At 52.9% G+C, this 27,616-nt stretch overlaps 4 protein-coding genes across 4 annotated transcripts; 1 reads left to right on the top strand and 3 right to left on the bottom strand.

Annotated features, from left to right (window-relative positions):
* Position 1: 1 nt before the first annotated feature.
* VOLCADRAFT_91915 (uncharacterized protein) lies at positions 2 to 7,960 on the top strand (the record flags this gene model as incomplete). Its single annotated transcript, XM_002951387.1, has 10 exons — positions 2 to 86; positions 814 to 936; positions 2,439 to 2,612; positions 2,808 to 3,127; positions 3,702 to 4,091; positions 4,433 to 4,777; positions 5,619 to 5,639; positions 5,717 to 6,135; positions 6,185 to 6,290; positions 7,184 to 7,960. 10 exons carry the CDS (start codon positions 2 to 4, stop codon positions 7,958 to 7,960), a joined length of 2,760 nt encoding a protein of 919 aa, XP_002951433.1.
* Positions 7,961 to 9,204: 1,244 nt separating this feature from the next.
* On the bottom strand, positions 9,205 to 13,678 carry VOLCADRAFT_105080 (uncharacterized protein; the record flags this gene model as incomplete). Its single annotated transcript, XM_002951294.1, has 8 exons — positions 9,205 to 9,562; positions 9,705 to 9,764; positions 10,469 to 10,708; positions 11,366 to 12,018; positions 12,303 to 12,453; positions 12,736 to 12,913; positions 13,222 to 13,249; positions 13,607 to 13,678. The coding sequence occupies 8 exons, from the start codon at positions 13,676 to 13,678 to the stop codon at positions 9,205 to 9,207; spliced, it is 1,740 nt and encodes a 579-aa protein (XP_002951340.1).
* A 66-nt stretch (positions 13,679 to 13,744) lies between these two features.
* VOLCADRAFT_105079 (uncharacterized protein) lies at positions 13,745 to 20,193 on the bottom strand. Its single transcript, XM_002951293.1, has 5 exons — positions 20,043 to 20,193; positions 19,132 to 19,886; positions 18,981 to 19,061; positions 15,326 to 15,738; positions 13,745 to 14,952 (listed from the first exon to the last, which is right to left on the bottom strand). The coding sequence occupies exons 2-5, from the start codon at positions 19,625 to 19,627 to the stop codon at positions 14,575 to 14,577; spliced, it is 1,368 nt and encodes a 455-aa protein (XP_002951339.1). The 5' UTR covers positions 19,628 to 19,886; positions 20,043 to 20,193; the 3' UTR covers positions 13,745 to 14,574.
* Positions 20,194 to 24,043: 3,850 nt separating this feature from the next.
* Positions 24,044 to 27,075, bottom strand: VOLCADRAFT_91911 (uncharacterized protein; the record flags this gene model as incomplete). The annotated part of the gene is made up of 5 exons (XM_002951292.1): positions 24,044 to 24,094; positions 24,476 to 24,579; positions 25,250 to 26,266; positions 26,839 to 26,849; positions 26,924 to 27,075. 5 exons carry the CDS (start codon positions 27,073 to 27,075, stop codon positions 24,044 to 24,046), a joined length of 1,335 nt encoding a protein of 444 aa, XP_002951338.1.
* Positions 27,076 to 27,616: the final 541 nt, after the last annotated feature.

Here is a 27,616-nt window from a genome sequence, read left to right as displayed (position 1 = left end):
CATGGCGTTTTCTATTCAGATTTTGACTTGGCCCGTAATCGTAATCGACGATTATGTCTGCGACGCTTCGGTGTACAGTAGCCCGCGTGAGTCAAAGCTCGCCGAAGGTGTTACGGTAACGTGCACGGGCTTGCGATCGTGTATATTTTCCGTACAGCTATGCAATGGCCAAGAGGTGTGATCTATTAAGGTAAACCATATCGACTAAGTTCGCGAAGCAGCCGTAAGGTTGACGATTTATGCGGTCTTTTCAATCGCTTAAAGGATAGCACGTCTGCTCTGTTCTTAGGGGAGTTTCGCGGCCATATTACCGAAGTTGCGAAATGAAAGCTACTTGGTACTGTTCAGCTAAAAGTGCAAAGCTGCATCGCGCATTCTGATTTTTGTGAATTTGGAGTGAAAACTGTACGGCATGGTGGCGTGCTTGGCTTTGTATCGGGTTGGCTTGCTCGGACTGAGACACAATTACTCTTTGCGCGACCGCAAGAATGTCGTAAAAAGAGGTGTTGCAGCCGGGGCCGAAGCGCGGTGTTCTTGAGAGGAAACACGGTAAAATGCGAAGCGCAGAAGCCAGGAAGATGAGCTGTGTGAAGTAGTGGCCGAGCATGACGGTTACGCAAGACGGTTACAAGAGGGGGAGGAGAGGGGAGGGAGAGGGGAGGGAGAGGGGAGGGAGAGGGGAGGGAGAGGGGAGGGAGAGGGGAGGGAGAGGGTGAGGAGGGTGTTATGTTGCTTGTATTGCCGTGTTTGTCTTTCAGACAAAAAGGCTCAGGATCTTCCCAACGCATCCCAGGATTACCCGAACACATCCAGGCAAATCAGGCGAAGAAGTCGGCCTTTCGGCCACCAAGGCACAAACCAGCTACAAGACGAAGAATGCTTTCCTAGTGTGGAGTTTGTTACACGAGCGCAACTCGTCAATTAGCTTTGCTCCTTGTAAGCGTTCCATCGGTAATTGCACCTCTTTCGAGTCACCGTGCTCATACCATTTCTCATAAGTTCCATCACAACATAGGCTGCAGCACCCTCAACCGCACCCAGTAGGCAGTAATAAAAATCTTCAGGTGGGCAAGCCGACATACGTGTCGCGTGAGGTTTTGCGTAGAGATACGTTAGGGTACTGTCCTGAAGCGGTTGGTCTGTGTGCCTTGTTTGTTCACTTCCTCTGAGGAGGTGTGCCCGCGCCCAGCCCTACCCTTTCTTAAAGCCTATCTTTCCTCGCTTAGAATTCTATTTCAGTTTGTAACGAAGACTTCTCATCGAAACTATTATTTATTGCAAGCTTAATGTGCATGGACTTGCAATTCCGAAAGTCGGCTCCGAAACCATGCCTTTGCCCGATCCAGCTCGTTACTAATGATATGTCTCAATCTGTTTCCTTCTGTGATATGAATGGTCCAAACTTGGGTTCCGGTATCTCAATATGTCTGAAATGCTGCTTCAGGTTCACCAAGCTGTCCAACAATGGGAAGGTTGTAACAAGGCAAGTCGCGCGTTGAAAAAATGTATACCTGACGCCGCAAACCGTTGTCGTCGACCCCTATGTTTAACTTATTAATAAGTATCAATATTTCAAAGCTGTTTCCCTTTGCAGTCGGACCTGCAAGCTGCCACCGTGGCGCTTACCGAGGCAACTCGCCGCTTGCGCTGCTGTCTGGACAGCTTGCCACAACCACATCCCGAATCCGTAGCAGCCGCTGGCGCTAGCCTACCGCCGATAATAACTGCCCACCCAGGCCTCCTCCCCACTTCAAACCAAGCCAACAGCAGCAGCAGCACGCATCAACATCGCAATGATGATAACGGCAAGGCCATGCCAACGCCCAAGACGCTCAAACCCATGGCTTGCGGCACCGCGCCCGCGGCCGCGCCTGATGCTTCCCTCGGCTGCTGGACGCCACCGCCATCGCGTTGGACTCCTGTCGATGGGCCCGACGCTGCTGCTGCTGCTGCTGCTGCTGCAACTGCTACTGCTACTGCTACTGCTACTGCTGCTGCCGAGGCAACCAAATACTGGGCATGCCTGCGGGAGCTTCTTGCACTCACCTGCCAGGAGCTGGCCCAAGCTCAGTACCTGCACGTAAGTACCAGCCGCGCGCCGTACCACACGTGCAGTATGGCAGTCCGTGTACGGCCTCGTCACCCGTACATTGCGTTCAGGCCCCAGTATGGGCCCCAGCCATGCAAGGGGGGAACCCCCAGGCCCTGGTCGATGGACGCAGGTTATCCTTGCCGATCATGCCGTACAGCAGCCGTTTGGGGACTAGCCAGCCGCATCATCGCCTGACCTACCTCGCGTGGCCCAGTGGTGTCGTACTGCCGTACCTTGGCGTGTTCCTCCTTCTCGACCCGGGCCGAACCCACTCACCCATATCCAACCTGCCCATTTCCGGGGGCCGCTCCCCTCCCCCCCCAGAGCCCCATGTGAAGCAATCCAGTACAATGCGACGGCTACGGCTATGGTACGCAGGCTGTGGCATTATGTGCGGCGGGTCGCGGCGCCAAGGCCGACCCATGGGTCGCGGGTCTGGGCTTCCGGCTGCGCCTCTCCGAGGAGGTTTGGGTTGCGTGTGCATCTAGTGTTGGCCTTCAGCTCCATAACGCCAACACAGGTACGACAGCCGCCGGTGCAGCTACAGCTACAGCTGCCGCTGTTACCACCGTCGACGACCAACACCCCGTCGACCGACACCCCGCTTCTGGAACCCCTGCCGCTGACGCCGCCGCTGCTGTCGTGGCGGCGGTGACGGCGGCGTCTGACGTGCCAGCATCGTCACCTGTCGGACTGCCTGCTTCGCATATCGCAGATCGCGCGGCCGCTCCGGCGCCTCCTCCTGGTGGTGCGCCTCCTCCTGCCGCTAGGGATGGAGATCGCGGGCGCGAAGAAAGAGGAGGAGAACCACACGGGGGGCTGGCGGTTCCGGAGCTTCGTAAGCTGCAGGCGCAGCTAGAGCCGCAGCCGGTGGAGATGCTGTTGGTGACGCCGCTCGTCTGCGATGACGTGTTGCCGACGGCGCTGATGCGCCGCCTGGCAATGGCATTCGACCCCGCCGGCGCCACGCCGTACTGGCGCCAACACCGGTACGGCAGGCGTAAGACGCCGTTCTTCAGCTACCTGTATCGGCTGGTACGACAATCCGTTTTGTGGTTGGACGTTTTTTGTGGATCCTTGGCAGGTGCTTGGATCCCTAGTAGGCCGAACGACTACCGAGATTTTATTTTTTAAAACTTTTTTTTCCATTTCTGTAGCGTAGCCGTGCATTGCCGGCTTGTATCGCTCGCAGTTCCTCACGTGCGTTTAAATTCTTGATTTTTGGATTGTCATTTGTCCCCTTGCCCCCTTCATCACGGCCCACCACGCGTTGCTGATTATTCCTCATTTCCATGTCCTTACTTAACCTCTTCTCACAGCCCCCTAAAATGCATTTCCATGTCCTTACTTAACCTCTTCTCACAGCCCCCTAAAATGCATTTCCATGTCCTTACTTAACCTCTTCTCACAGCCCCCTAAAATGCATTTCCATGTCCTTAACCTCTTCTCACAGCCCCCTAAAATGCACGTGCCCTGTGCTGCTTACATGTAAAATTCCCTGTAAAATACCCACAAATGATCCGCTCCCTCTGTCGTGTGGTATGGCCCCCATTTCGTCGCGTCGGCCTTCCGCCATTCCCCATCTCGCGGCCTCCGAAACCAACCCCAGGATCAGCCGCCCACGTCGGTGGTGGAGGAAGCAATTCAGGAGCTACACAGGCGACTGCTACTGCCGCTGCTACAGACCGCCAAGTCGGAAGGGCAGCAACAGCTACAGCAGCAACCGGAATCGGCATCATTCCCAGCCCCTTTTGGGGCCCCTACTCCGCCGCCACGGCCCCATTCCGAGACGGATTCCGTATTGGAGTTCCGTACGACGGGCTCGGCGGCGGAGCGGGCGGCGGGGTTCACGGCTTTAGCGGTGGCGCCAACGGCGGTTCCTTCCGCAACGGGGCGGCGACCGCCCGCGGTGGCAGTGGTGGAGTGGTGGGCGCATCACCGCGACCCGGCAGCGGCGCACCAGCTGCACTTCGACGTCAATGAAGACGTCCTGAGACGGGTCCGTAGGGCCTTGGTGTCCTTTACAGGGTTCCAGAGCTTGAGGACGTGTAGGCACGTGTAGCAACAGGAGGGGCCAGGCGCGAAGGGGGCAGGGGCAGGGGTAGGGCTGGCCGGGTGAGAGCTCGCATGCCGCCGCGGCGCCTAAACCCCACAAAACCCTAAAACTGAAGAGCCCCACGGCCGCATAAGACCACAAACCGCAGGACCACAGGACCATCCTCCACAAGGCATACGGCAGCACACGGAAGCGCATCAGCATGCAGCCCTTCATCCCTTCCTCTTCCCCCCCTCCAAGATCACAAATCCCTCACCACCTCTCTACACATCGCCCTCTCTCAGGGTCTGGACGCGTACCACCTGGTCCACCCCATGATCAGCAGCGTGCTTTTCCTGCCGACGGCGCCGCTGCCGCTGCCGGTGGCGGTGACGGCGGCGGCGGCGGCGGCGGGCGCCAATGTCGCGGAGGCGGCCAATGTCGCGGAGGTGGCCGTAGCCGCGGCGCTCCGTGGCGAGGAGGCGGCGACCGCGAGATCTCTAAAATCGGTGTCTGATCTACCTTTGCCATCTTCATCGCCTCCTCCGCCTCCAAAGCCATTTTCGTATTCGGGTCGTGCCTTGCCGGGATCTGGACCTGGATTCGGATTCGGATTCGGATCCCGTGGAGAAGGGAATGATGGACAGGAGGTGGGGGGCTGCCCCGGAGGTCCCACAGTGGTGTTGGATCAGACACCTAAAGGTTAGTTGGTGGTTTCATGGTGGTTTAGTTCACGGTTCATGGTTGATTTTCGGTTTTTCGTTTGTGTGTGTGCGTGTGTGCGGGGAAATCTGTTGGGCAAATGGCCGGTGGCTCAACTGAAGATGACAGGCAATCAGCCGGAGGGGGGGAAGGGGGAAGAAAATCCATGGGAACGCCACCAGGAGGGGATTATTCATGGGGGAGGTCATGGGCTTTTCGGCTGGGACTGGTGTTGGAATGTGCAACAGCAAATGACCGCGGCTTCAACGCGCGGCCTCAACGCGCGGCTTCAACCGATCTGATCTGGACGCATGACTGCGTGTTCCCTCAGCTCGCGAGTGGTTGATTATAATGCGGATTTGTGGTTTGTACTCGGATGCGGTGCTGCCGTATGCATGTGGAGGCAAAAGTGTGTCATCTTATTACTGGTTGAAAACACGAAGTAAGGGGCTGGCTGACATTATGAAGAGTGCCAAAGCCTGGGGCCAAGAATGCTGCCGTAGCTGGTAGATGCGAATAATTGGTCAGTTAGTTAGTCAGTTGAGACTCAAATGCCATGAGTCTTCTCTGTATTCGTGATTTCTTCGTCCCGTGCTCTCCAGGTTCCAAACTGCCTAGTAGCCCACACCAATGAGCACCACCACCATCGCCCCATAAGGAGCTGGACTGTTGTTGACCTTCAAACCCCCTCCCCCCCTGCGGCAGCAGCTTCGCTCGTTCGTGGTTCGTCTTTCCCCCCTGCGGCATGTCCCCTCACCTTAAAACCCCTCGCCCGGCACCCGCCACCAGGCACAGGGGCACGTGCGCTCGGTGGGGGAGGGCAACGTCATCCTCGCAACACGCAAGCACCCCCCCCGGCAACACCAACACCAACTTCCGCTGACAAGGACCCCATCGCAGCCGCTGACCACCCCGCGCCATCGACGTCGCCGTCACCGTCCCCCGTCGCGCTGCGGGCCTGGGCCATAGGGCCCCGCCAAAATCGGTTGCTTCTCTTCCCGGGGAACCTCCTACACGGCGTCGTACCGCAGCCCTTCCCTCCGAAACCAAAACTGCCGCCGCTGCGGCCGTCCTCGTCGCCGCCGAGGGTACAGTGCCCACTGGCGCCGCCGCCGCCATTGCCGCAGCGGGACGACGCAGCGTCTAGGTCTCCTCTCCCGCCCTTCCCCGACCCTACAAGACAGCGTCAGCATCCGCCGCCGCCGCCGCCGTCTCGGCCGGCAGTGGTTACCCGGTCGCAACTTGGGACAGCAGCGGCGGCAGCTGTTCCGCCGCCGCCGCGCCGTATTACATTGATGATGGCATGGTGGGGAGCTGAACGGCTGCTCACCGCCACTGCTGCACCGGCTCTGGAGGTGCTTTCAGACCGCCCCCATCACTTCGACCACCAAAGTGGAAAACAACATTTGCGACAACGTCGGGGTCGACAACTCGGGCAACTGGAGGACCGTGGATATGCAGGTGGTCGACGGCAGATGACGGCGGCGTGTGAGGATGCAGGGGGCAATGGAAGCGGACTGGGCGGTGATGGTGGAGGCTGCAGTCGCAGCAAAGGCGGCGGTGGCAGCGGCGGTGGCGGCCGAAACGCACGCAGCGAAGGCGCCACGGCTAGGGTGCCTAAGAGGTGGCATGAATGTGAGGTGGAGGAGGATGAGGAGGCTGTAGCGGGCGCAGCGATGGGGGCAGCAGCAGAAGAGAGGGGGTCGCCTCTTTGGGTGCAGGCAAGCAAGAAGCGGCGACGATCGTCTCATCCCGGAGATGCCGGAACAGCCGCCGTCAAGGATGCCGGCAACAGCGGCGGCGGCGGCGACTGTCACGGCATGTCGTGCGACCGACACATAAGGCTCGCCGCTGCTCGCATTGCGATGTCGTGCAGTAGCGACGCGGAAAGGAACAGCAGTGGTTGCAGCGACAGTAACGGAGCCGGCGGCGGCGATGGTAGTGACAGTAGCGGCAGCACCGGCAGTTGCGGCGGTAGCGGGCATGTAGATGAAGGCAGTAGCAGTGGTGGAGGTACGGACAACAGCGGCATCACCACAAGCCGAACCACAATCACCACCATCAGCGGTGATAGCTCCAGCGGCAGTGGAAGAAGCAGTAGTAGCAGCAGTCGCGGCACTAGCAGCAGTAGCAGCAAAGACCGCGGCAGAGGTTGTACAAATGGCCAAGAGCACCACTTAACAGACACTGTTTGCATGTTTGAGAAGTACAATAGATCTAGGCGCGCAGGACAAGGGCACGGTCGTCGAGGTGGCCATGGGCGCCAGAAACAGCCCGACTGGCGCCATACCGCCGCCCTACGACCTGGCATGCTACTGCCGCCGCTGCATCACCTGTCGGGCTATCTGACGCAGACGCGGGACGACGAGAAGCAGGACGTAACAGTAAAACCGGCAGTAGCGGCAGTAGTGCCCGCCGCCAGCGCCGTAGCCACCGCCCGCGCTATCGGCGGCAGTAGCGGCGACGGCGCTGCCGGCAGAGCTCTTCCTTCTCCGCCGCCGCGTCCTCCTCGCGATGACTCCTTGACGGCGCCTGCTGGTCGTCGTACATCGCAGCCGCAGCTCTCTTGGCGGCACTGGTTCGCTGCCCTGCAGGATAGAAACCCGGTTTCGGAGCCCTCCTATAACGCAGACGGCAGCAGCAGCGGCGGCGGCGGTGGCGGTGGTGGCGGCGGGGTCACGCGGCTACGTTGGGCCGTTCCAGAGTGCGTCTCCCCCGCCTGGGTGACAGTGGGGGCTACGCAAACGAGGAAGGAGCAGGAGGCGGAGGAGGAGGAGGAGGCGAGGTGGGAGCTGACGCGACAGGCCCTTCGGGGTATGGCAATTGCCCTGGGCGTACTGCCAGAGCCATTGATTGCGGAAGTTGTCCAGTGGCGGCAGCAGCAGCAGCAACAGCAACAGCAGCAAGAGCAGAAGGACGGGGCAGAGGGTTTGCAGGAGGGGGAGCACAAGGACGAGGAAGGGAAGGAGGGGGAGGAGGGGGGCGAGGGGGAGGGTGGTGGTAGCCTGCAGGAGCCGTCAGCGGCTCTCCGCCGTGTCATGGAGGCCCTGCAGCTGCCGGACCTAAGGCTCTTCCTGAGGCACCCTCGGGAGTTGGAGCACCTCTACCTGCCGCCTGCCGCCGGAGTGTAGGGCTACCCTGGCCCCCGCTCAGCCATGAGCTCGTGACGAGTTGAGGAGATCCCGCCACGGACAGATGCGGGCCAGAGAATCAGGAGAACGAGCGACAACAGCTGCAGCTTCCAAGCTGGCACCGGACCACATTTTGTAATACGGGGAGGCAACCAACGTTGCAAACAGGAAAATGGCCAGCAAGTGGTACAGGCTGTTGTTGTTGAGCTGGTTGAAGAAAATCGTCTTTCAGTAATAGCTAACGCAACTCTAGTCTACTGGGTGACGGTTGTAATTTTGTAGACCACATCATATAAGGTCCATAGGTTCCAACGTCGCTTATAATAATGTCTCGCAGATGCGCCCTTTGCGCTGGTTCTCGGTCAGGTCCCGGCGTACTCTAATTAGCTTTGCCTTTTCCATCTCCTTTCGGATATCTCCGCTACAACCATATAAGATTTGTGAGTGGTACAGTGTAGTACAGGTTCCAACCTTTTTTCCCCGTACACCTACCAGCAGGCAGCAGCCATTTATAAAGGCCTGCAGGCACCCATCAGTTCCTCTTTGCTCATATACTCATATACTCACAAGAAATAAGTCGAATACGAAAGGCGTATTGTGGCTTGTGGGACGATTGTTTGGGCTTTAAGGGGTCAAACAGAGGGGTGTTGCAAAAGGGGTCCAATTCCCCTATCAGGGGGGGGGGGACGGGGTACTGGTCAGCCATCCTCCCATCCTTGGCAGGGGCAACCGTCCCCCATCCCCCATCCTAGGGCCGGTGCTGTTCCCATCCCTCCGACAGGGTTCCCATCCCCATCCTGCAGCTGTGTCCCCCCAATCCTCATCCTGCCAGCCAGGGTCCCATCCCCATCCCTGGAGCTGGTGCCCCAACCCGCATTCTGAGATGCCTGCTGCAAACCTAATCCTTGCTTATACACAGTTGCTGTTAACCTAATCCAGTAACGTGTCTCATCCTTCTTGAGTCGGTGTAACTCTTTAACCTGGCTGGGCTGGCGAGTCCCGTACATTACACATAGAACGCCCGTAAAACCCCGCAGGAGGATTGCACACATGCACAGCGCTGTGCGATCTGTACGGCGGTGCTAATAGAAGAGTGCGCTTAATAGAAGAGTGCGCTTCGGCGGTCTCACCCACACAAACATACATTGTGTACGAGGCCAACGCCGGCGCTATAGTATCGCAATGTGGGCTCTACTGCTGCCCTTCGAGTTACATATTTACTCCAAGCACTTCAACGAACAATCTTACCGAACCCAGCTCAAAATCCTTAGCAAGTTACAAGTTCCGCACACAAGTGCGGGTGTGTCCGTAAAAGCCGGGGGGGCCATGGACGTTGTATTGGTATTGATGCGGGTACGCGGGAGGTCATCTTCATTCTCCCTCGTCCGCTTCAGGGCGAAGCGCCTCAGCGCGACGTGCCTGGCCTCCCAGATTTCCGAGAGGTACCTGGCCAATGCCAGGGGTGGCGCCTCAGTCATAATGGTGCGCATGCTGCGCCCCGCAAGGACTAGGTCACCATCATACTTAGCCCGTATGCTCTTGTAAGCGGGACATTCTTCGAAAACATGCAACTCATCTTCAACCGCTCCACAGTCACAAAGCCTGCAGGTACGCGCGGTGCGCTCACGCCCATTAGGCCTATTAACTTCTAACTCCCAACAGCCTAACCGAAAACGCATGAGCACATGATGAAGTCGCTGGGGCATGGTCCCTTTAGTGTGCTCCAGCCAATCAAGACGCGCACCCCTTGACGGGGCAGCTCCCATCCAGTTCATATAGCGACACGCCTTGGCTCCGGTAATTCCTATGGGGAAGACGCGGGGGTCACCCAAGGTATTCGGGCACTCCCATCGAGCATCAAGCCGCTTGGCAAAAACCTTAAGAATGCTCTCGACTGGCAATTTAAGGGTGGTGTAGTACGAAATAAGATCATTGCCGCGCGTATTAGTGGGGGGCTCCACTCCTAAGCTAGTAAGAAAGGCTAGTACCTTGCTTGCCCAACACTCAGTGGCGCCCCCAAGTGCCAACTCCAGGTCAGCGACAAATGCCCGGTGACACAACGTTCCCGGCCTCTTAACCACAGAGTTCCAAAACCTAAGTACAAGATTGGTCCAATGGAACTGGAGTGGCCTCTGTGACAGCTCGCGATATAGGGAAACCATAGTCGGGCTCCTCGCCCCAACTACGGTTCGCATGTAAGCACGTTGTTCCTGGACCATGGGATTAGCCATAGCACCTTCAAAATTCACATTAATGAAGTCAGGTCCCCAAACTTGCGCTCCATAAGAAAACACCGGTACAACTAGTGTATTGTAGAGAGACATACATAGCTTGGGGGTGGTAATTTTCTTATCACGACACAGGGTGCTGAGCCCAAATGTGGCCCGCCTCCCTGCTGTGAGTAGTTGCTTGGTACAAGCTGAGAACTGCACTCCTGGGCCATAGTGCAACCCGAGATACCGTGCCGTCTCGTTGCCGGTCAGCACCCGCAACCCCGCCCCACCTAACCGGTACTCAGCTTCAACAAGCCGCTTCCGCTCACGCGTAGCACCCCCAAAAATGAGGACCTCGCACTTGGCGGCATTCGCGGCCATACCCGTCGCTTTGCAGTAGGCTTCGAGTAGCCCCAGAAGGCATTCAGCTCTATCGTGCCCTGTCGCTACCAGTGACACATCGTCAACGAAAAGTAGGTTAGTGAGATCACCGCCCGCCAGGCTAACACTCTGCTCACGAAGGGTGCTCCATCGGCTGGGGAGGCATACACGGCAATTAGCATCATGGGCATCAATATAATGAGCGAATACTTCTATGAAGAGCCCAAAAAGGGTTACGCTAAGGGGACACCCTTGCTTAACACCGCGCCCCACCTTGAATTCAGGTCCCAACTTATTTCCTAACTTGACCCGAAACTTCACGTCAGCATAGCTAGCCTTTAAAGAATCGAGGATGCGCCCGTGTAGCCCATACGACATTAGGAAATCCCAAAGTGTCTCATGGTCAACGGAGTCGAACGCCTTACTAAAGTCAATTTGCATGATAATAAGCGGCCTGGCTCCGGCCACAGTGTGCTTCGAGATAAGATGCCTTAATGTAAACAAGTGATGCTCGGTGCCAAAACCATGCCTACATCCAGCCTGGCTAACGGCACGTAGCCTATTGCCCTCACAGTAATTATTTAATCGCCTCCCTATGATATTGGCATAAAGTTTGCTCAGGGGACCCCCAACTGCAATTCCCCGGTAATTGTCACAGCAAGACACGTCCCCTTTTTTGAATACGGGGGACAGGGTGCTAGTCGTGAATTCCCTCGGGTATTTAGCTCCGTATATGCGGTTGAATAGCACCGTTAAGTAAGGCGCCAATACAAGCACGGGTTGCTGCCCTTCAGTTTCCCTGATAGCGTACTTATAATACTCGGCCGGGGTTCCCTCCAGGCCCGCGGACTTATTGTTGCGCATAGCCTTAAGGCCACTAGCAATTTCATCCTCCGTAAAATCCTCGTTAAGCCAAGCAGCTAATTCCCGTCTGTGCGTCACCTGGTCCTCGTCCAGCCATCTAAACTGAATACCCTCATTGCGGCATTGCCTCGTCTCTCCCGTACCATTAAGCACCTTGGAAAAATGCTCGGTAAAAGCATTAATATCTGAGATCCCGCAAGGAGGTGGTTTTCCCCCACGCAGCCATGTCCACAATCCGCGTGGGTTGAACCGGGCGTCCTTAATCCTCCTCCGCATATCTTCCATTTCAAACTCCTGAATAGCGGCCTTCCTAGCCTTTTTAAAGGCACGGTGCTTGGCCTTCCAGGTAGTCCTATGTAGATCGGGCAGCTTGCCTGAGACGGGGTCCCTGACCTCCTTACGGAAACTCATCATATCATTCCACGAAGCTGCACAGTCCTCGTTCCACCAGTCACGCTTCACAGACTTTTCCATCACCCGTGCACCGCCGAACGTCTCTCTAGCACACTTATTGATAAGGGTGCGCAGGTCATTCATGCTTTCGTCACAGGGTGCCCCTTCTACAAGCTTTTCCTTGAGAGAGTTGATGGTCTCAAAATCCTTAGCAGTGAGTACACGAACCCGTAAAGAAGCCCGCCAATCAACTGCCCTACGTCACCGCTCTTGCCATGGCTACCGCTTTCGCTTCACGGCACGAATGTTTGCTTCTGTACTGCTGCACTGCGGCTACTGCCGCCTGTTTCTGCTTTTGTTTCCCACTTCGGCTACAATTGCTATTGCTGCAGCCGCTGCAGCTTCTCCTCTTTGCGTCGGAGCTGTTCCATCAGTCGCGATGCGTATGCACTGATGGCCTCCCCCACATCGCCCTGCGGCTGCCTGGTCACCTGCCCCCCCTCCACCACCCAGATTTCCCGGCATGTGCCCTTGAGGAACTGCAGGTCGTGACTGGCGATGACGACAGCACCTGATGAACGGTACGGCAGTACGACACCCAGGAGGAAGTTACGACAGTGTTGTGGGCCGTTGCGGGCCCCCCTGTAGGGAGAACGACAGTACGAACAATACCGAAGAAAACCTAATGATTAGGGCATCGACCCATACACAAACAGACAGGGTGCGTTGCCGGAGAGAGAGAATAAATCTCATTGTCTTCGCAATGACCCCGTCCACCGCTAATTTCCCTTCCTCCCCATCCCTCCCCCCCCACACCCGCACGTACCTCCCCACCCCCCCTCCTCCCCTCTGGTACACTCTTGCCCTGGCAGCAGCTTCACTCGTTTGTGGTTCGTCTTTCCCCCCCTCCTCCTCAGGCCCCACCCCACCCCCATCCCGCCAATCCCCGGATCCAGTACCTGGTAAGCGTCCCCCAGCTTCAGGGTGTTTTTGGTTTCCTTGTCGTCGGCCGCCAACGTGCTCATGGTGTTCATGAGGTACAAGTCACGCTTGGAGCTGAACACGAAGTCGTGCTGCCTGTCGACAGCCTCTGTGCCATTCTCTGAGCGCCACACGGGCGGCGACACATCTACGATGGTGCTGCTCAACAGCGAAGTCAAATCTTGACGAATCTGCGGTTTGAATTTGAAAATATTAAGAGTAAAGCATGTGCATTTTTTTGAATGATGAAAAAATTGGATTGGGGGCGTATAGCACTTTCCTTTTTAAAATGGGAAAATTATTATCCTTAAGGGCATTTTGTTTTAAAGTTGTATTTCTTAAAAGGGAAAGTTAAAAGGGGAGAGGAGGGGAGAGGAGGGAAACACACACGCATACCCGCCTCCATTCCCGGCTGGACATCGGCCCCACCTTCCGAGGCCTGCTGCACCTGCAGCTCCTGTATGGGAGCATGACAATTAGGGCAGGCACGGCAATGATGGCGCTGACAAATACACGCCCCCCTCTCCCAACCAGCCCCAGCAAACCTTCATAGCATCAGAAACAAGAAAGAGGGGCTCGGGTAACGAATCCACAAAACAACAACAACCCTGGCACAGCTGTGCCCCACCACTACCTTCCTACATAAAAACCATCTGCCGTATTTCAATAGCCCTATCGTAGTACGACAGCTTTTTGACGGCCCACATAAACACATGGCGCCCCGACCCTCCCTTCCATCTTACCTCCCTGATGGACGCCAAATCCTCCTCACGGTGGCCACCCGCCTCCATTCCCGGCTGGACATCGGCCCCACCTTCCCGAGGCCTGCTGCACCTGTTCTTTCGTAATCTAGATATGTGTATGATCCAGAGGTCATTGAAGCCATAATATCCAAGTCCGTACATGAACGGTTATGTCAGCCTATAGCATGGAAACCTCGACGGTCGTTATTCGGGTCAGGAAACGTTACAAGGTTAAAATGAGTTCAGCCGATCCTCAGATATTGTGGCATGGACACACAGTATTGGCGGACCTGGTCGACCAGGTCGATCGGTGCTGCCTCTGGTAACCATGCCTATTTTCTTTTTTGTTTATAAACAATATGCTTCTTTGTGCTGGAACAATAGGCCTTCCGTTGGGCCACGAGCATGACATCCAAGCTTCCTTAAGGTTTTAGGGTTTTCATCCTTACATCGGAGCACCAATACAGTTAATATGCATACACCAGTTGTAACCATCGTGCTTTCGGGGCTGCACATCTACAGTAAGAACTGTCCCGTAGCTGTTGAGCCTTGGGCTGTACAAATATCTGGATTGCCAAATGGCAATAGCTAGAGAGTAGGTCATCAGGACAAACACCACATCCCCGCGCTCATATAGCCTGGAAATCATTTTAACTAACCTAATCATAACACTTGACACACTAAGCGGACATATTCGTGCCTAATTATCACATTTTCGGGGCTGCACATGTATCAAGCTTGTAGCTACATGTCTCCGGACTGCCATAGGGCTAGACTGCAGCTGGTAACATTTTATGACAGCAACAACAGCCACTTGTTCATCACCCAGACAGATGCATAAACACACATATATCTATAGTGACTAGGTCTGCAAGTTTGGCCATTTGAATGGAATCGGAGCAACAAGCCAGATGTTCAACTTGGCATGGGGCTGCCCCACCAACTACAAGAAAACGCACACAGATTAGGGAAGTGCAACAGTGCCTCGTCCAGCAGCTGGGTATTTGTGAAAAGGTGACTTTCATACACCACATCTCCATTACTGGCCTTGCTGCTGCTGCCTTTGCAGCTGCCTTTTGAGGGCCTCAATCTCTTGTGCCGCCTTCTTCTTCTCCGCCTCCAGCATCTGCTTACTTTCCTCCTCCCTCTGCTTACTTTCCTCCAGCTTCTGCTTACTTTCCTCCTCCCTCTGCTTAACTTTCTCCAGCATCTGCTTACTTTCCTCCTCCCTCTGCTTACTTTCCTCCAGCTTCTGCTTCAGGTCATTTATCTGTTTACTTGTAACCACGTCTGTGATTACAGGCTCCGCCCACTTGACTGCAAGAGCTTGAAGTGCCGCACTGCCTAGCTTTGCCCGATCTGCAACCTTGGTGATGTCTTCACCAGGGTACAGCACATTGTGCATGTGAACGAATATCTGCAAGACAAAGGGATCCACAGGGAGCATTATCTACCTGCAAAAGTGTAGTAGCTGACTGCTAAAAAGGCCTCCTAAGATGCTGGATGTATACTTTTCAGTGAACATTTCATGAATGCATCAAGCGTACATGGTAATGTATGACTAATTAACTAGCCAATTTTGTAAAACTTCAAAGTACTTATTATGTCTATGCAACCAAATTAGTATCAAGCTTGTCAGGACACATCCATGAAATGCAGCTTCTGCCTTCACAAAATGTGCCTCCTAAAAGCCCGCGGGAAGACATCCTGATGACACAACGTCTAGCCACTCACACTATGCACCAAGGCCCTTATCTGCAAGGGAACCACCCTCCAAAGTTAGGCCTTACCTGAGGCACAACTGATGAAATACGTCTAGTTAACAGGAGGTCACATTTGAACACCATCCAATCGAAGAGGCAGAACTCATGACCACATGCCTGGAACTGGAAACCATGTGCCTGGGAGTTGCCCTTGGGCATGGGAGGTCCTTTATTATCAATCTTTTGGACCAGCTGCACAGTAGCAAAATACCAGGATGATGCATCTGTGAGCAGTAGCGTAACTGGATCCGTCTCATTCTGGATTGCCAGCTCAAGAGCTGTTGCAAGGGGCTGCCATATGTCATTGTTGAAAGTCACCGTTTTCTTCACTTCCACCACCATCACTGCCTTGCCACCGTTCTGAAGAGTTTCCATCAGGTTATAACTCTCTCGTAACTTCGCTGGAGGGGGTACACGTAGGACAACAAACTCAGAACGACCTGCAGCATTACAGCCCATGGAGAATGTTGATGTATGATAAGATTGTTAGCAGCTTAGTATGGACTCCAGGTTCAAACATGCCAACAACCAGAGGGGTTCCTAGCCCCTGTCTGACAGGGGTAAGAGGGTGCATACAAAGGAATCAAAACTTGATATTCAGTTAACAACAATAAATCTTTTGTCACCGAAATTGTGTGTAGGATTGACAGCAGGACACCCTGTGATTAGAGTATGAGCACGAAAGGTTTTACCTCCTGCTTAGGGTTTAGCATGCTCTGGGCTTGTGCCTGGTGATGTGGAGGAGGGCCCGCATTCCATTAACCATGAGTAATAGAACAGTTGCAGCTTTTATTATATACTGTTAGTTAAAACTGGTCCCAAATATGGCCTTAAGCTTTGCTCAGGAGGTGTACCAGTGCCAGCAGAGCAAGTATCAGCGAGCATCAGGATGACCATCATTGGTATAAGGGACAACATCATGATAGCAACTTTAGGAGGCACTATTAATTCATATTGCCCCAAACTGAAGGTGCTAGAAAAACTTGCTGCAGGGCAGCATTACAGATGCAGGTGAACAAAACAGTAGCCATTTTGAGGCACTGGTAGCCTGCCTTAAGAGAGGCTGACCGGATTTCCTGGTTTAACCATGGCCTTGCTGCTGAGTTTTCAAGGAAATGCGCTACTGACCATAACAGCAAACCTATTCAAGAATATGGAAAACTAGTGCAGCACACACTTGGTATCAAGGCCTGTCAACTAGCTAAACTCCATTCTCAAATCCTAACCTGAATGCTTTTGCATGCTTCCATCACTGTACAGGATTCTGTGCCCATAAGGACCTCATGGCACCAGAGGTCAGACCATGGGCTGCCACTCCTGCTGCTGCTGAGTGGAACACAGCTCTCTGATGCCAGTGAGTCAATCCATGAGTGTAGCATTGCTGACAGCTGCACTAGGGATGGGGGTCAGCCCCAGGCCACTGCTGCAGAATCGGGGATGACAATGCTGGGAAAGTGTGGCTGGGATTTGAATCCAGCAGAATGGATGACGAAGTTTTGCTGCACTAGGGCAGAGTATAGTTACCGCCAGAAAAATGGATGTTGTCCCTGCTGAAGGGAGGACACATACCTATTGGTAGAGTGCCTGCTGAGCCCAGAGAAGAAGGCTAGGACTGCGGTGAAATACAAGGTTATCCAGGGCAGTGTCAGGGAAGTACTCCCTGGGTTATGAACCACAATGGTGCCCAAAATCTGCCCGGTTGAACTTGCTGTCTTGTGTTGGAAAAAGTTGGGAAAGCATCGGGGTATATACCAGGGTTCGACACCCTGTACGGGCCCGTAAGTTTTTGGCCTTTTTCCGGTATCCCCATAGGACTTTGCGGTGGCTCCCGTAAGGATTTTGGGGCGCGAAGCGCCCCGTACGGGGCCGCCCCCGGACCGGCCGAAGGCCGGTTACAGTGGCTCCTGTAAGGATATTAAGGATTTATAAGAGGCCGTACGGGCCCGTAAAGTCCCCTGAACATATAAAGGATAAGGCCACACACTTGGCAGACATAATTCATATTGCAATATTTAACTACACTTTTCATAATACTTTTATAACTTCTGGTCTGTAATATCCAGCGATGGCAGACAATGAGTCGTCAGGAGGTGACCAAGGGCCTCCTAAGCCACCGCCCTCCAAGAAGCGCGCCACCTTAAAATTGTCGGACCTATGGGGCTCTGGTAAGCTATTGTGGGAACGGAGCTGGTTGTAGCCACTCCTCGCCGATCTCATGTTCGGTTCGGACGCAGGTGGAAAGCCTGCAAGCCAACCTGTTCCCACAAAGAAAGTAGATGATAAGCCTTGCAAAGAAGGTAGGGTAGGGACTCGAAGCTGATTGACAAGAACCGCAGGCCTGAAAGTTGACCGAAAAATTTGTGTTATAGGCAACCCCAACGATGCTCCTGAGGAGCTTGGCTCTACGGAGCCTTGCACTCAGGAGGCTGAGCAGCAGCAAGCTACGGACATAGTGGACCTGTCTGCCGAAGACGCAACCCCATCGGCCACGAAGCAGCCGACGCCCAAGGTCCCTGTAGCCGACGACACCGCCCAACTCTACATGAGTAAGCACGGCTGGTTTACGACAACTGGCAAGCGCAACTGCAAGGGCCATATCCTTGGTGGCTGCACCGTCTGCCAGAATCACAACCCGTCGGGCGCGGCTAAGAAGTACATCGAGAAATGTGTCCCCGAGTGTAATGGTTCACGAGAAAATAACGAAAATAACGATTTACAGGGCAAAACAATGCAAAGCGTTACTTTCCACAGCGTTTCAGCCAAGGACAGTGCCCCCGTAAGGGTTTCGCGGGGGTTACGGGGGCCCCCCTAAGGTTTTCGGCCGGTACAGGAGCCTGGTACGGAGGCCCCTCCTTAAGAAAAATTTGGGAGGTATGGGGGAGCCCGCAAGTTTCAGGAAGGTCAGTGTCGAACCCTGGTATATACCCAACTACATAGTGTTTTTGTTGGATGGATTTGTACTATTCGTTCTGGTTCTGATGAGCACTGTAATTTATTTGCTGTCCCATGATGCCTAACCCCTATCAGCTTGTTTTGGCACACCATTCGGTTTTCCCCCTCTTTCCAAGGAGTTCAACTTGCTCATTATCATACTAAATAAGCCCTACAGCCTTCTGTGTCCCGTCAGTAAAATGGGAGGTCACCTATAGGTCGAGCCATCGCCTAATATGTAGAACCGCGGAATATGTGGCATATAGGTGATTTCGCGTATACAATCGTATACATCACACCTATAGGCGATCTGTTGTATACAGCATGGTCTATAGGCCTGTAGGCTATAGGTTAACATGTGTACGCATGCAAAGCTGTGAGCGCCTAATAATCTGTTGTATAAAAGTATGCCTTTGTGTAGGCCACTCGTGTATACAGTGTTCAGGCCAAAGCTGCACTAGCTGCTGCGTGCGAAACACCTTTGACCTCCCTTAAAATGCTGCAAACTTAGAGGTCTGTGCATATGAAACGTTTTGTATTCACCCTTCATGCCGAGGCACATGCATCGATGGAGTCCATGCAACGCCGTCAGGCACCCCTCGTCATCAAGACCTGCTAGTAAGAGCTGTATTTCCTGTGACCTCTGGTGTCCTATTCGCGCCAGTTGCACCGCAAACGCCTACGAAATTCCACAAGTATTAAACTGTTAATAATTCCCGTATTCTTCATCATGCATGCAGGCGCCACTCACCATGCTCCACATTTCTGGACTCTTGCTGCTGCTCATCTTCTGGGGCTTCCTGGTCCATGTGGACCGATGGATCATCAGGACCTGAGGATGGGTTGAGCTATGTTGAAAGCACAGGAGTGCGCATTCAAGGCGACGATCAACAGGTCCACACCTTGGGAGATAACCAGAGATCGTTGGCCAAAATTTAGAAGTGCAAGTTGGGACAGGACAGAATAGATGAGGAGGTAAAGGGGCCTCTCCCGACCGGTTGGATGCAGAACGACTTCATCAAACATAACAATTGGCTTGCTGAGGAACTCCACAAGGAACGTTAAAACAGCAACATCAAGCTCTTGTGAAGTCCGGGGAGAAATAGTGCTGTCCATTTCTCTTTCACCAGCTGGAAAATTTTCGGAAACGCCCATCTTCTCACAGAAGTCCTTCCAGGTTGTCAAGCTGGAGAATCCAACACGTCGGATCTGTTTCCCTCCAGCGGACTCAGATGACTCAGACGATTGAGATGATGCGCATACATTAACGTCATGAGCTCGGCGTATTCTCCGGCATCGAAGAGGAAACCGGGAACTGCAGCGGGCCTGTAAGCCATATGCTGCGCCACTGCAGCTCGCTCCTCGTGATATCGATAACGACACCGGACGCGGAATCATTTCACAGAGTAACCTTCAATATTCTGGACAGTTCCCACAATAGGTGATGACAGTTCTTTACGCAAGCATCAATTAAGTTATTGTAAAGCAAACCTGCCGAGACATGAAGCCTCCCTGGAGCCAACCAACCACCTTCTTCGCCAGCGCGCATCTCGTAATTCCGACAATCAACAATTTCTTACAACAGAAACTTGCTACGGTTGACAAACGAGAAGGAGCCCTTGGGGATGCGGTCCCAAAGGTATAGGCGCTCTGTTCACTGTAGGGCAGCCCGCATGATCGGTGGGGGTGTTGCTTTGGGGACAGTGGCAGATTTAACATGGATACGCCCAGTGGCAAAGCAAGGACATGCTGTGTCAATCGGAATCACGGTAGGGAAGCTGGTGAGCAGGCAGGAGGAGAAACACCGACCTACTTGTAGTAGGAATGACCTTGGGTTAATAAATCATGACGTACTACAGACTCTTGGATAGGCTGTTGGTGCCTGTAATGAGTAGAGTAAGGACGAGATACGAATAAAGGGAAGCGGAAACGATTATACGAGTTTAGTGGCTAGTTGGTTCTTGACAACCAAATGTCCGCCTGACGGAACTAACCAAAGTAAAGATATACTCTTGTGGGAGTACGATGTACGATAGTACGGCAGGAGTTGTTCCGTCTATGCGTTACAAGTAATAGTAATAAGAATATGTTAGTCATTACCGTATTTAACGGAATGCTCATAACATTCTCCCCCTCTTAAAGTCTGTTCGTCCTCGACAGACCCGCTTCAATTCCGCCGCCACGGATAACCGTGTAAGAGCAAAGCAGTAAGCGCCTCACTGACGGGATTGCTGCGAAGAAGAGCGAGAAGAAGGAGTGTCCGGGCAGGTGGTCGAATCACGCGGCCAGAACGAGTAGTACGCACCTCAGGAATAGGAGTTTGCGCAGGAGTAGGAATTGGAGGCACGACAGGAGTAGTCTCAACGGGAGGAGACTCAGGAAGAACACTATCTGGAGTGTTTTGGGACGAAGGGCCAGGAATAGGATTTGTCGCAGGAGAGGATGCCCAGTAATCACGCAGGAGATCAGCGCAGTTAGTAAGATTAGACTCAGGCTCCCAAGAGTCATACTCAGGACCCTGGCCTTTCCAACGAAGCAGGAAGAATCGCTTAGCGCCACGCTTAGCAGATTTACCCTTGCTTTTCACAATACGATGGTCCAGGATTTTTTCGACTTCGAATTCGAGATTACCATCCACAATATCAGGAACGGGAGGTAAAGGAACGCGTCCACCATCACGGTAGAGCTTAAGAAGAGAAACGTGAAACACATTATGTGCACGCACGTTAGTAGGCAGATCTAAACGATAAGCTACAGGATTAATAATTTGTGTTACAGCAAAAGGACCGATGTAACGAGGAAGGAGTTTACGAGGACCGTCTAAGCGCATATGCTTAGTACTTAGTAAGACACGGTCTCCCAATTGAAAAGTTCTCTCAGAACGATTCTTATCCGCGAAACGTTTCATACGTTCACGAGCAACGCGCAGACACTCTTTAGCACGCTCAAATGCTTGCTGCATGTCAGTATGGAACGACAGCGCCACGCCATTGACTAACGAAGGCTCTGCGTCCACCACTTTCTTGCGACGAGCTTCAGCTTTCGCAAATTGTGTGCGACGTAGGACAGCGTTCTCCCCCCCCAAATGGCGAACCAATTGGCTAGCAGGAGTGAGAGGTTCGAAGCCGTAATTAAGGAAGAAAGGTGTATTCTTAATGGCTTCATGATAGGAATTATTGACAGCAAACTCAACCAGAGGAAGGAAACGAGACCAGCTAGTAAGATCACCAGCCACGTAGTGCCGCAACATATCCTCTAAATCACGGTTGGCACGTTCGGTCTGTCCATCAGTTTGAGGATGATGAGAAGAGCTAAACCGAAGTGAGGAACCAAAGCGAGTCTGAATAAGATCTTTGAAACACGCAGCAGTGAACCGCGGGTCACGATCGCAGACAATCACTCGAGGAAGACCATACCGAGAAATGACGGCGTCAATAAACAACTCAACTGCTTGAAGAGCAGTAAGGGTTGTACGGCAAGGAGCAAAATGAACCATTTTGGTGAGTCGGTCAACGACGACGAAAATGGCATCATTACCATGAGCGTCAGGAGGAAGATCAGTAATGAAGTCCATGGTAACTTCAGACCACTTCTGAAGAGGAATACCAAGAGGTTTAAGCAAACCAGCGGGTTTAGTATGTTCGGGTTTAACACGCTGACAGCTATCACAGGAAGTACAGTAGGAATGAACGAAAGAACGAAGACCAGGCCACCAGTAATGGCGTCGGACTAAGTCTAACGTTTTAGTAACACCGAAATGACCAGCCATAGGATGATCATGGCAAAGACGAAGGATAGAAAGACGGAGGTCTTTTGCGTCAGGAATGACCAAGGCATGCTCACGAAACCAGAATCCATCACGCTGAGTAAGAGTAGCGAGATTGGTATGGTTAGCAAACCAAGGATCAGTAGCGTATCCGGCACGCACATCTGCTTCAAACGTTGGAAGAGAGCTGGAAAACTCTGAGGAGGCGCCAGGCAGCGAAGCCAAATGCCCCAAAGCCTGAGTGGCGCGAATCGTCATAACTATCGGCGTCTGTGTTTCGACGTGCCCCGGAAACCGAGACAACGGGTCGGCAGGATTGCCACGTCCCGCGCGATACCGCCATTCGAAATCAAACGATTCAAGAAACTCCGACCACCTCGCCAGACGTCTTGACAGAATGGGCTGGGTACGAAGAAAAGTATTAGGTTGATGGTCAGTATAGACGGTGAACTTGACTCCATCGAGGTAACAACGCCAAGTTTTCAGCGCATGTACAACAGATAAGAGTTCACGTTCAGTAGTCTGGTAATTACGCTCAGCCGGAATAAATTTACGACTTTCGAAAGCGACAGGACGACCATGCTGAAGAAGAATTGCACCAAGAGCAATGTTAGAGGCGTCAGCAATAACCTCAAAAGGCTCTTTAGGATTGGGCACAATCAAAGTAGGAGGTGAAGTAAGAGCATCTTTAACACGTTGGAAAGCTTCATCACAAGAGGACGTCCAGTCACGAGGCCAAGAAGCCTTAGTGGACAGTAAAGCAGTGAGAGGAGCTACCATCGCGCTATATGCTTGGATGAACTTGCGAAAATAGTTGGCAAGGCCAAGGAAGGATCGCAGCTCAGAAACATTAGTAGGACGAGGCCAATTTCGAACAACAGAAATTTTCGCGGGATCAGGTTTGACACCATCCGCAGAAACGATATGACCAAGGAAAGAAACAGACGATTTGAAAAACTCACACTTTTTAAGCTTACAGTAGTAACGATGCTTCTCCAAGCGGGCTAACACGGCAGCGCAATGCTCCACGTGTTCGTCCGGAGTACGAGAAAACACGAGGATATCGTCCAAGTAAACCACGACGAACGGCAAGTCTGCAAACATTTGATTCATGGCAGTCTGAAAAACCGCAGGAGCGTTAGTCAAGCCAAAAGGCATAACCTTGTACTGATAATGACCAAAAGGAGTACGGAAAGCAGAACGTTCACGTTCTTCGGGGCGCAAGGCAATCTGGTGATAAGCCTGCGTCATGTCGAAAGAACTAAAAACAGTTGCACCCGAAAGACGGTCAAGGATGTCATCAATACGCGGAAGAGGATACCGATTTTTCACAGTAATGCGATTAAGACTTCGGTAATCAATGCACAATCGAATGCTACCATCCTTTTTCTTAACGAAAAGAACAGGCGCACCAAAAGGCGAAGACGAAGGCTCAATGAAATCCTTCTCAAGTAGCTCAGTAATTTGGCGACGCATCTCTTCATGCTCGGCAGCCGAGTATCGGAACATACGTTGCGCAGGAGGACGAGCACCAGGTTCTAGTGGAATAATTTCAGGAAGACGACGGTCTACAGTCGCAACACTAGACGGTAATTGCTCAGGAAATAAATGAGCTTTCTCCAAGAGGACCGCACGCAAGCGCAATTCAGCAGCAGATTCACCCGGAACAGAGTCCCAAACCTGACGACGAAATGCGTCAAAAGGCGAAGAAGGAGGTGGCGTATCAGACGGTGGAGGTGGCGGTTCCGCAGGAGGATCGACAGCGGTAACCATGCACAGGAAGAATTCATCGCCATCGCGCACTGACTGCATGAGATTACACTGCGAAATATCAGGAGACTTGGAAGAAAAAGCAGGACAAGTTAGGACGGGCGTGCCAGGATGCGAAGTCAACCTAGTGCGAGAGTTATGCAACTCTATCACGGCACCGGTAGAAACGATCCAAGGCTCACCTAAAATTAAATCAATGCCAGGAGTAAGATCGACAACCGCGCACTGCAAAAGAGCTTTATAACCTTGCAGGCGAACGGGCACGGTAGCCATCCCAGTCACAGGAGCAGGTCGACCATCACCCATAGAAATGGCAACAGGCAAGGCATCTGCAGGACGTACCGATAAACCGACACGACGGGCAAAACCAGCGTTGAGGATGTGCGCCGGCATGCAACCCGTATCGATGACGATGGTGGCATCGGAGTGGCAGACCAAACCTTGAAACTGCATGATAAGACCTTTAGAAACCGAGAAGGGAACAGGCTCCGCAGGAACAGGAAGGACAGCACAGGTAGGAGAAACAGATGCAGGAGGATCGTACCAAAACTCAACAGGCCAAGGCAACCCTTGAGTTCGAACAGGCTTTCCCGACAAAACGGTAGGCGAGAGAAACAAATGATAACCCGGTTGGTACGTATGCAACAGTTTCATACCTGAAAGCAAAGGACGCCAGCGAGCAGACAACCACTTAGGGACTAGGAAACCACCTGAGGTAAGGTGCGGCGCTTTAGCTTTGCACTGCAAGTAATGACGCAGAAAATCTTCAAGCTGATTAAATGGCGCGTGCATCCAAACATGTTGTCCAGCACAGCTGTCGGAGAGGAAATTTCGTTTAGGAGAGTTGAATTTGGGACATAGCGCATTGCTGCCAGAATTGTCGGCACAAGCATCGAGAGTAAAATGCTTGCCGGTCAATTGCTGCAAACGCTCAAATTCAGACCGAAGGATAGTACGATTATCCCGAGGAGAAGAGTCGACTAACGGGACGCTCGAATTTGTCTTAGGATTACAACTCGTTCGAAGGAACGGAGACGCGCGCTTTGCAGCGTCAGGAAATCCGAAGTCAATAGGACAAGCGCGTTTCATCGTCTTATACACTTCAGTCTTAGACGCACCAGGACAATTCGCACGCGAATTAAGTAAATCATCTTCAGCAGAGCGAAACACATCGCACGAAGACGGCACGTCAATAGTAAGTCCATCCGAAGGCCCAGGAACGTCCGAAGTAGGGACAGGAAAGCCAACATCAGGAGCAGTAGTAGCAGTCATCGGCACACATACATCCGCAGGAACGCCAGGAGACAGCACAGGAACGCCATCAACCCGATCAGAAACGCGATCACGTACAGTATGCTCAATGCTGTGAGGAGAGTCTTGCATAAGTGCAACTAACGAGTCACACACAGGCATGTCCAAACCTAGGCAAGACGACAATTCCTACGCATCCTCATAATAAAAGAAATCTCCAGACGCGAACTTACTTGCGCGGAGTTCACACGTAGGCACCATGTGCTGCTTACTCTTGCAAAGCAAACACTTCTTTTGCGCCTTCAACTGACGAGAAGACGCCGCAGTCAAGCCCTTGATATAGAGCTTGCGACCGGGCTCGTAATCCACGAAACGACGATTGTTAGGTACGTTGTCAGGAAGACGAGAAATCGCAGGAGGAGGAATGGGAGTCTTGCGAGGCGCCGAAGATTTCGTAGGCATAGCCGGCGACTTCGGCGAACGGAAGGAACGAGGAGTAGTACGCGCATTAGGAGTAGACCCAGAAGCGCCCGCGTTAGCTGCAGAAACGAGAGGACGGTAAAGCTTCGCGTTGCAACGGCAAGTCGTCATAAACTCATCAAGATTACTCCACTCGACGAGCTTGTTACCGTCAGTCCGCAGTTGAAGGATGGAACGTAGACGGTCTGGAAGCATGTGGAAGATGAAAAGGATCCACATGTGATCGGAAATATGAGTAGTTAGAACGCGACGTTGCTCAAGGACGAAATTAAGTAAGTCGTTGAGCCCCGGAAAATGCTTGGAAGTCATCGCCAGAATGTTCCCAGCCGCCACGTAGTCAGGATTGTCAGTGGTTGAAGACACGTTAGCGACGAGCCAGCTCTCAAGCCACTCCAAAGAAGGAATGACCGGAGGAGTCAGAGCAGCAACACAGGAGTGGAGGTGGCCAAGGAGCTGAGGAGGGCCCAAATGAAAGTTGATCCAAGCAAGCGAATGAGGATCAGAGACTTTCCAGCCACACATTAAGAATGCAGACCGGAACAGCATGACGACAAAGTTGATATAGGCCCCTAACGCCATCTGCGCCTTGGACGCCGCCTCCGCAGTAACGTCGAAAACTCCGACAGGTGGTGGCTCCTTAAGCACCGGAAGACGAGGAGAAGAAGCATCACTAGCTTGGTCGACCATGGGCAAGTCGACGACGTTGGCCGGGGGCTGTTGACCAGCCGCCGCCATCGGACCCAAATCACCACCGGCAGTGCTCATTGCAACTGACGATGAAGAAGAAGAAGAGGAAGAAGGAGAAGAAGAAGCCGATGAAGGAGATTGAGGAGTATTGAACTCGGAAGTAGTGGTAGTAGTAGTAGCTGACCCAGTAACGCCAGTAACCGCAGAAAAGTCAGCAAGCGTACAGGCCAAAAATTCACGACGAAGTTGTCGATGCCAATTTGCTCGAAGATGATAAGCACGGTTCATGCCCCGGACCAAAAGGTCTCAGGATACCAATGTAGAGAATAAGTAAGGACGAGATACGAATAAATGGAAGCGGAAACGATTATACGAATTTAGTGGCTAGTTGGTTCTTGATAACCAAATGTCCGCCTAGACGGAACTAACCAAAGTAAGGATATACTCTTGTGGGAGTACGATGTACGATAGTACGGCAGGAGTTGTTCCGCCTATGCGTTACAAGTAATAGTAATAAGAATATGTTAGTCATTACCGTATTTAACGGAATGCTCATAACATTCTCCCCCTCTTAAAGTCTGTTCATCCTCGACAGACCCGCTTCAATTCCGCCGCCACGGATAACCGTGTAAGAGCAAAGCAGTAAGCGCCTCACTGACGGGATTGCTGCGAAGAAGAGCGAGAAGAAGGAGTGTCCGGGCAGGTGGTCGAATCACGCGGCCAGAACGAGTAGTACGCACCTCAGGAATAGGAGTTTGCGCAGGAGTAGGAATTGGAGGCACGACAGGAGTAGTCTCAACGGGAGGAGACTCAGGAAGAACACTATCTGGAGTGTTTTGGGACGAAGGGCCAGGAATAGGATTTGTCGCAGGAGAGGATGCCCAGTAATCATGCAGGAGATCAGCGCAGTTAGTAAGATTAGACTCAGGCTCCCAAGAGTCATACTCAGGACCCTGGCCTTTCCAACGAAGCAGGAAGAATCGCTTAGCGCCACGCTTAGCAGATTTACCCTTGCTTTTCACAATACGATGGTCCAGGATTTTTTTGACTTCGAATTCGAGATTACCATCCACAATATCAGGAACGGGAGGTAAAGGAACGCGTCCACCATCACGGTAGAGCTTGAGAAGAGAAACGTGAAACACATTATGTGCACGCACGTTAGTAGGCAGATCTAAACGATAAGCTACAGGATTAATAATTTGTGTTACAGCAAAAGGACCGATGTAACGAGGAAGGAGTTTACGAGGACCGTCTAAGCGCATATGCTTAGTACTTAGTAAGACACGGTCTCCCAATTGAAAAGTTCTCTCAGAACGATTCTTATCCGCGAAACGTTTCATACGTTCACGAGCAACGCGCAGACACTCTTTAGCACGCTCAAGTGCTTGCTGCATGTCAGTATGGAACGACAGCGCCACGCCATTGACTAA

The sequence above is a fragment of the Volvox carteri genome (assembly GCF_000143455.1).
Source record: "Volvox carteri f. nagariensis unplaced genomic scaffold VOLCAscaffold_23, whole genome shotgun sequence".
In the NCBI taxonomy this organism is placed as follows: domain Eukaryota; kingdom Viridiplantae; phylum Chlorophyta; class Chlorophyceae; order Chlamydomonadales; family Volvocaceae; genus Volvox; species Volvox carteri.
Note: the sequence above shows the minus strand (reverse complement) of the source record. Positions and strands in the feature narration are given on the sequence as shown.

Bases quoted from the DNA above. Each gene is read 5' to 3' on its own strand.
- VOLCADRAFT_105079 (XM_002951293.1), bottom strand. From the start codon at position 19,627: ATGATTCCGCGTCCGGTGTCGTTATCGATATCACGAGGAGCGAGCTGC. The intron at 19,062-19,131 runs GTGTGGACCTGT...ACCCATCCTCAG, and splicing joins ATCTCTGGTTATCTCCCAAG to GTCCTGATGATCCATCGGTC. The intron at 15,739-18,980 runs GTGAGTGGCGCC...GTAATGCTGCAG, and splicing joins GTCCAGAAATGTGGAGCATG to GTCGTTCTGAGTTTGTTGTC.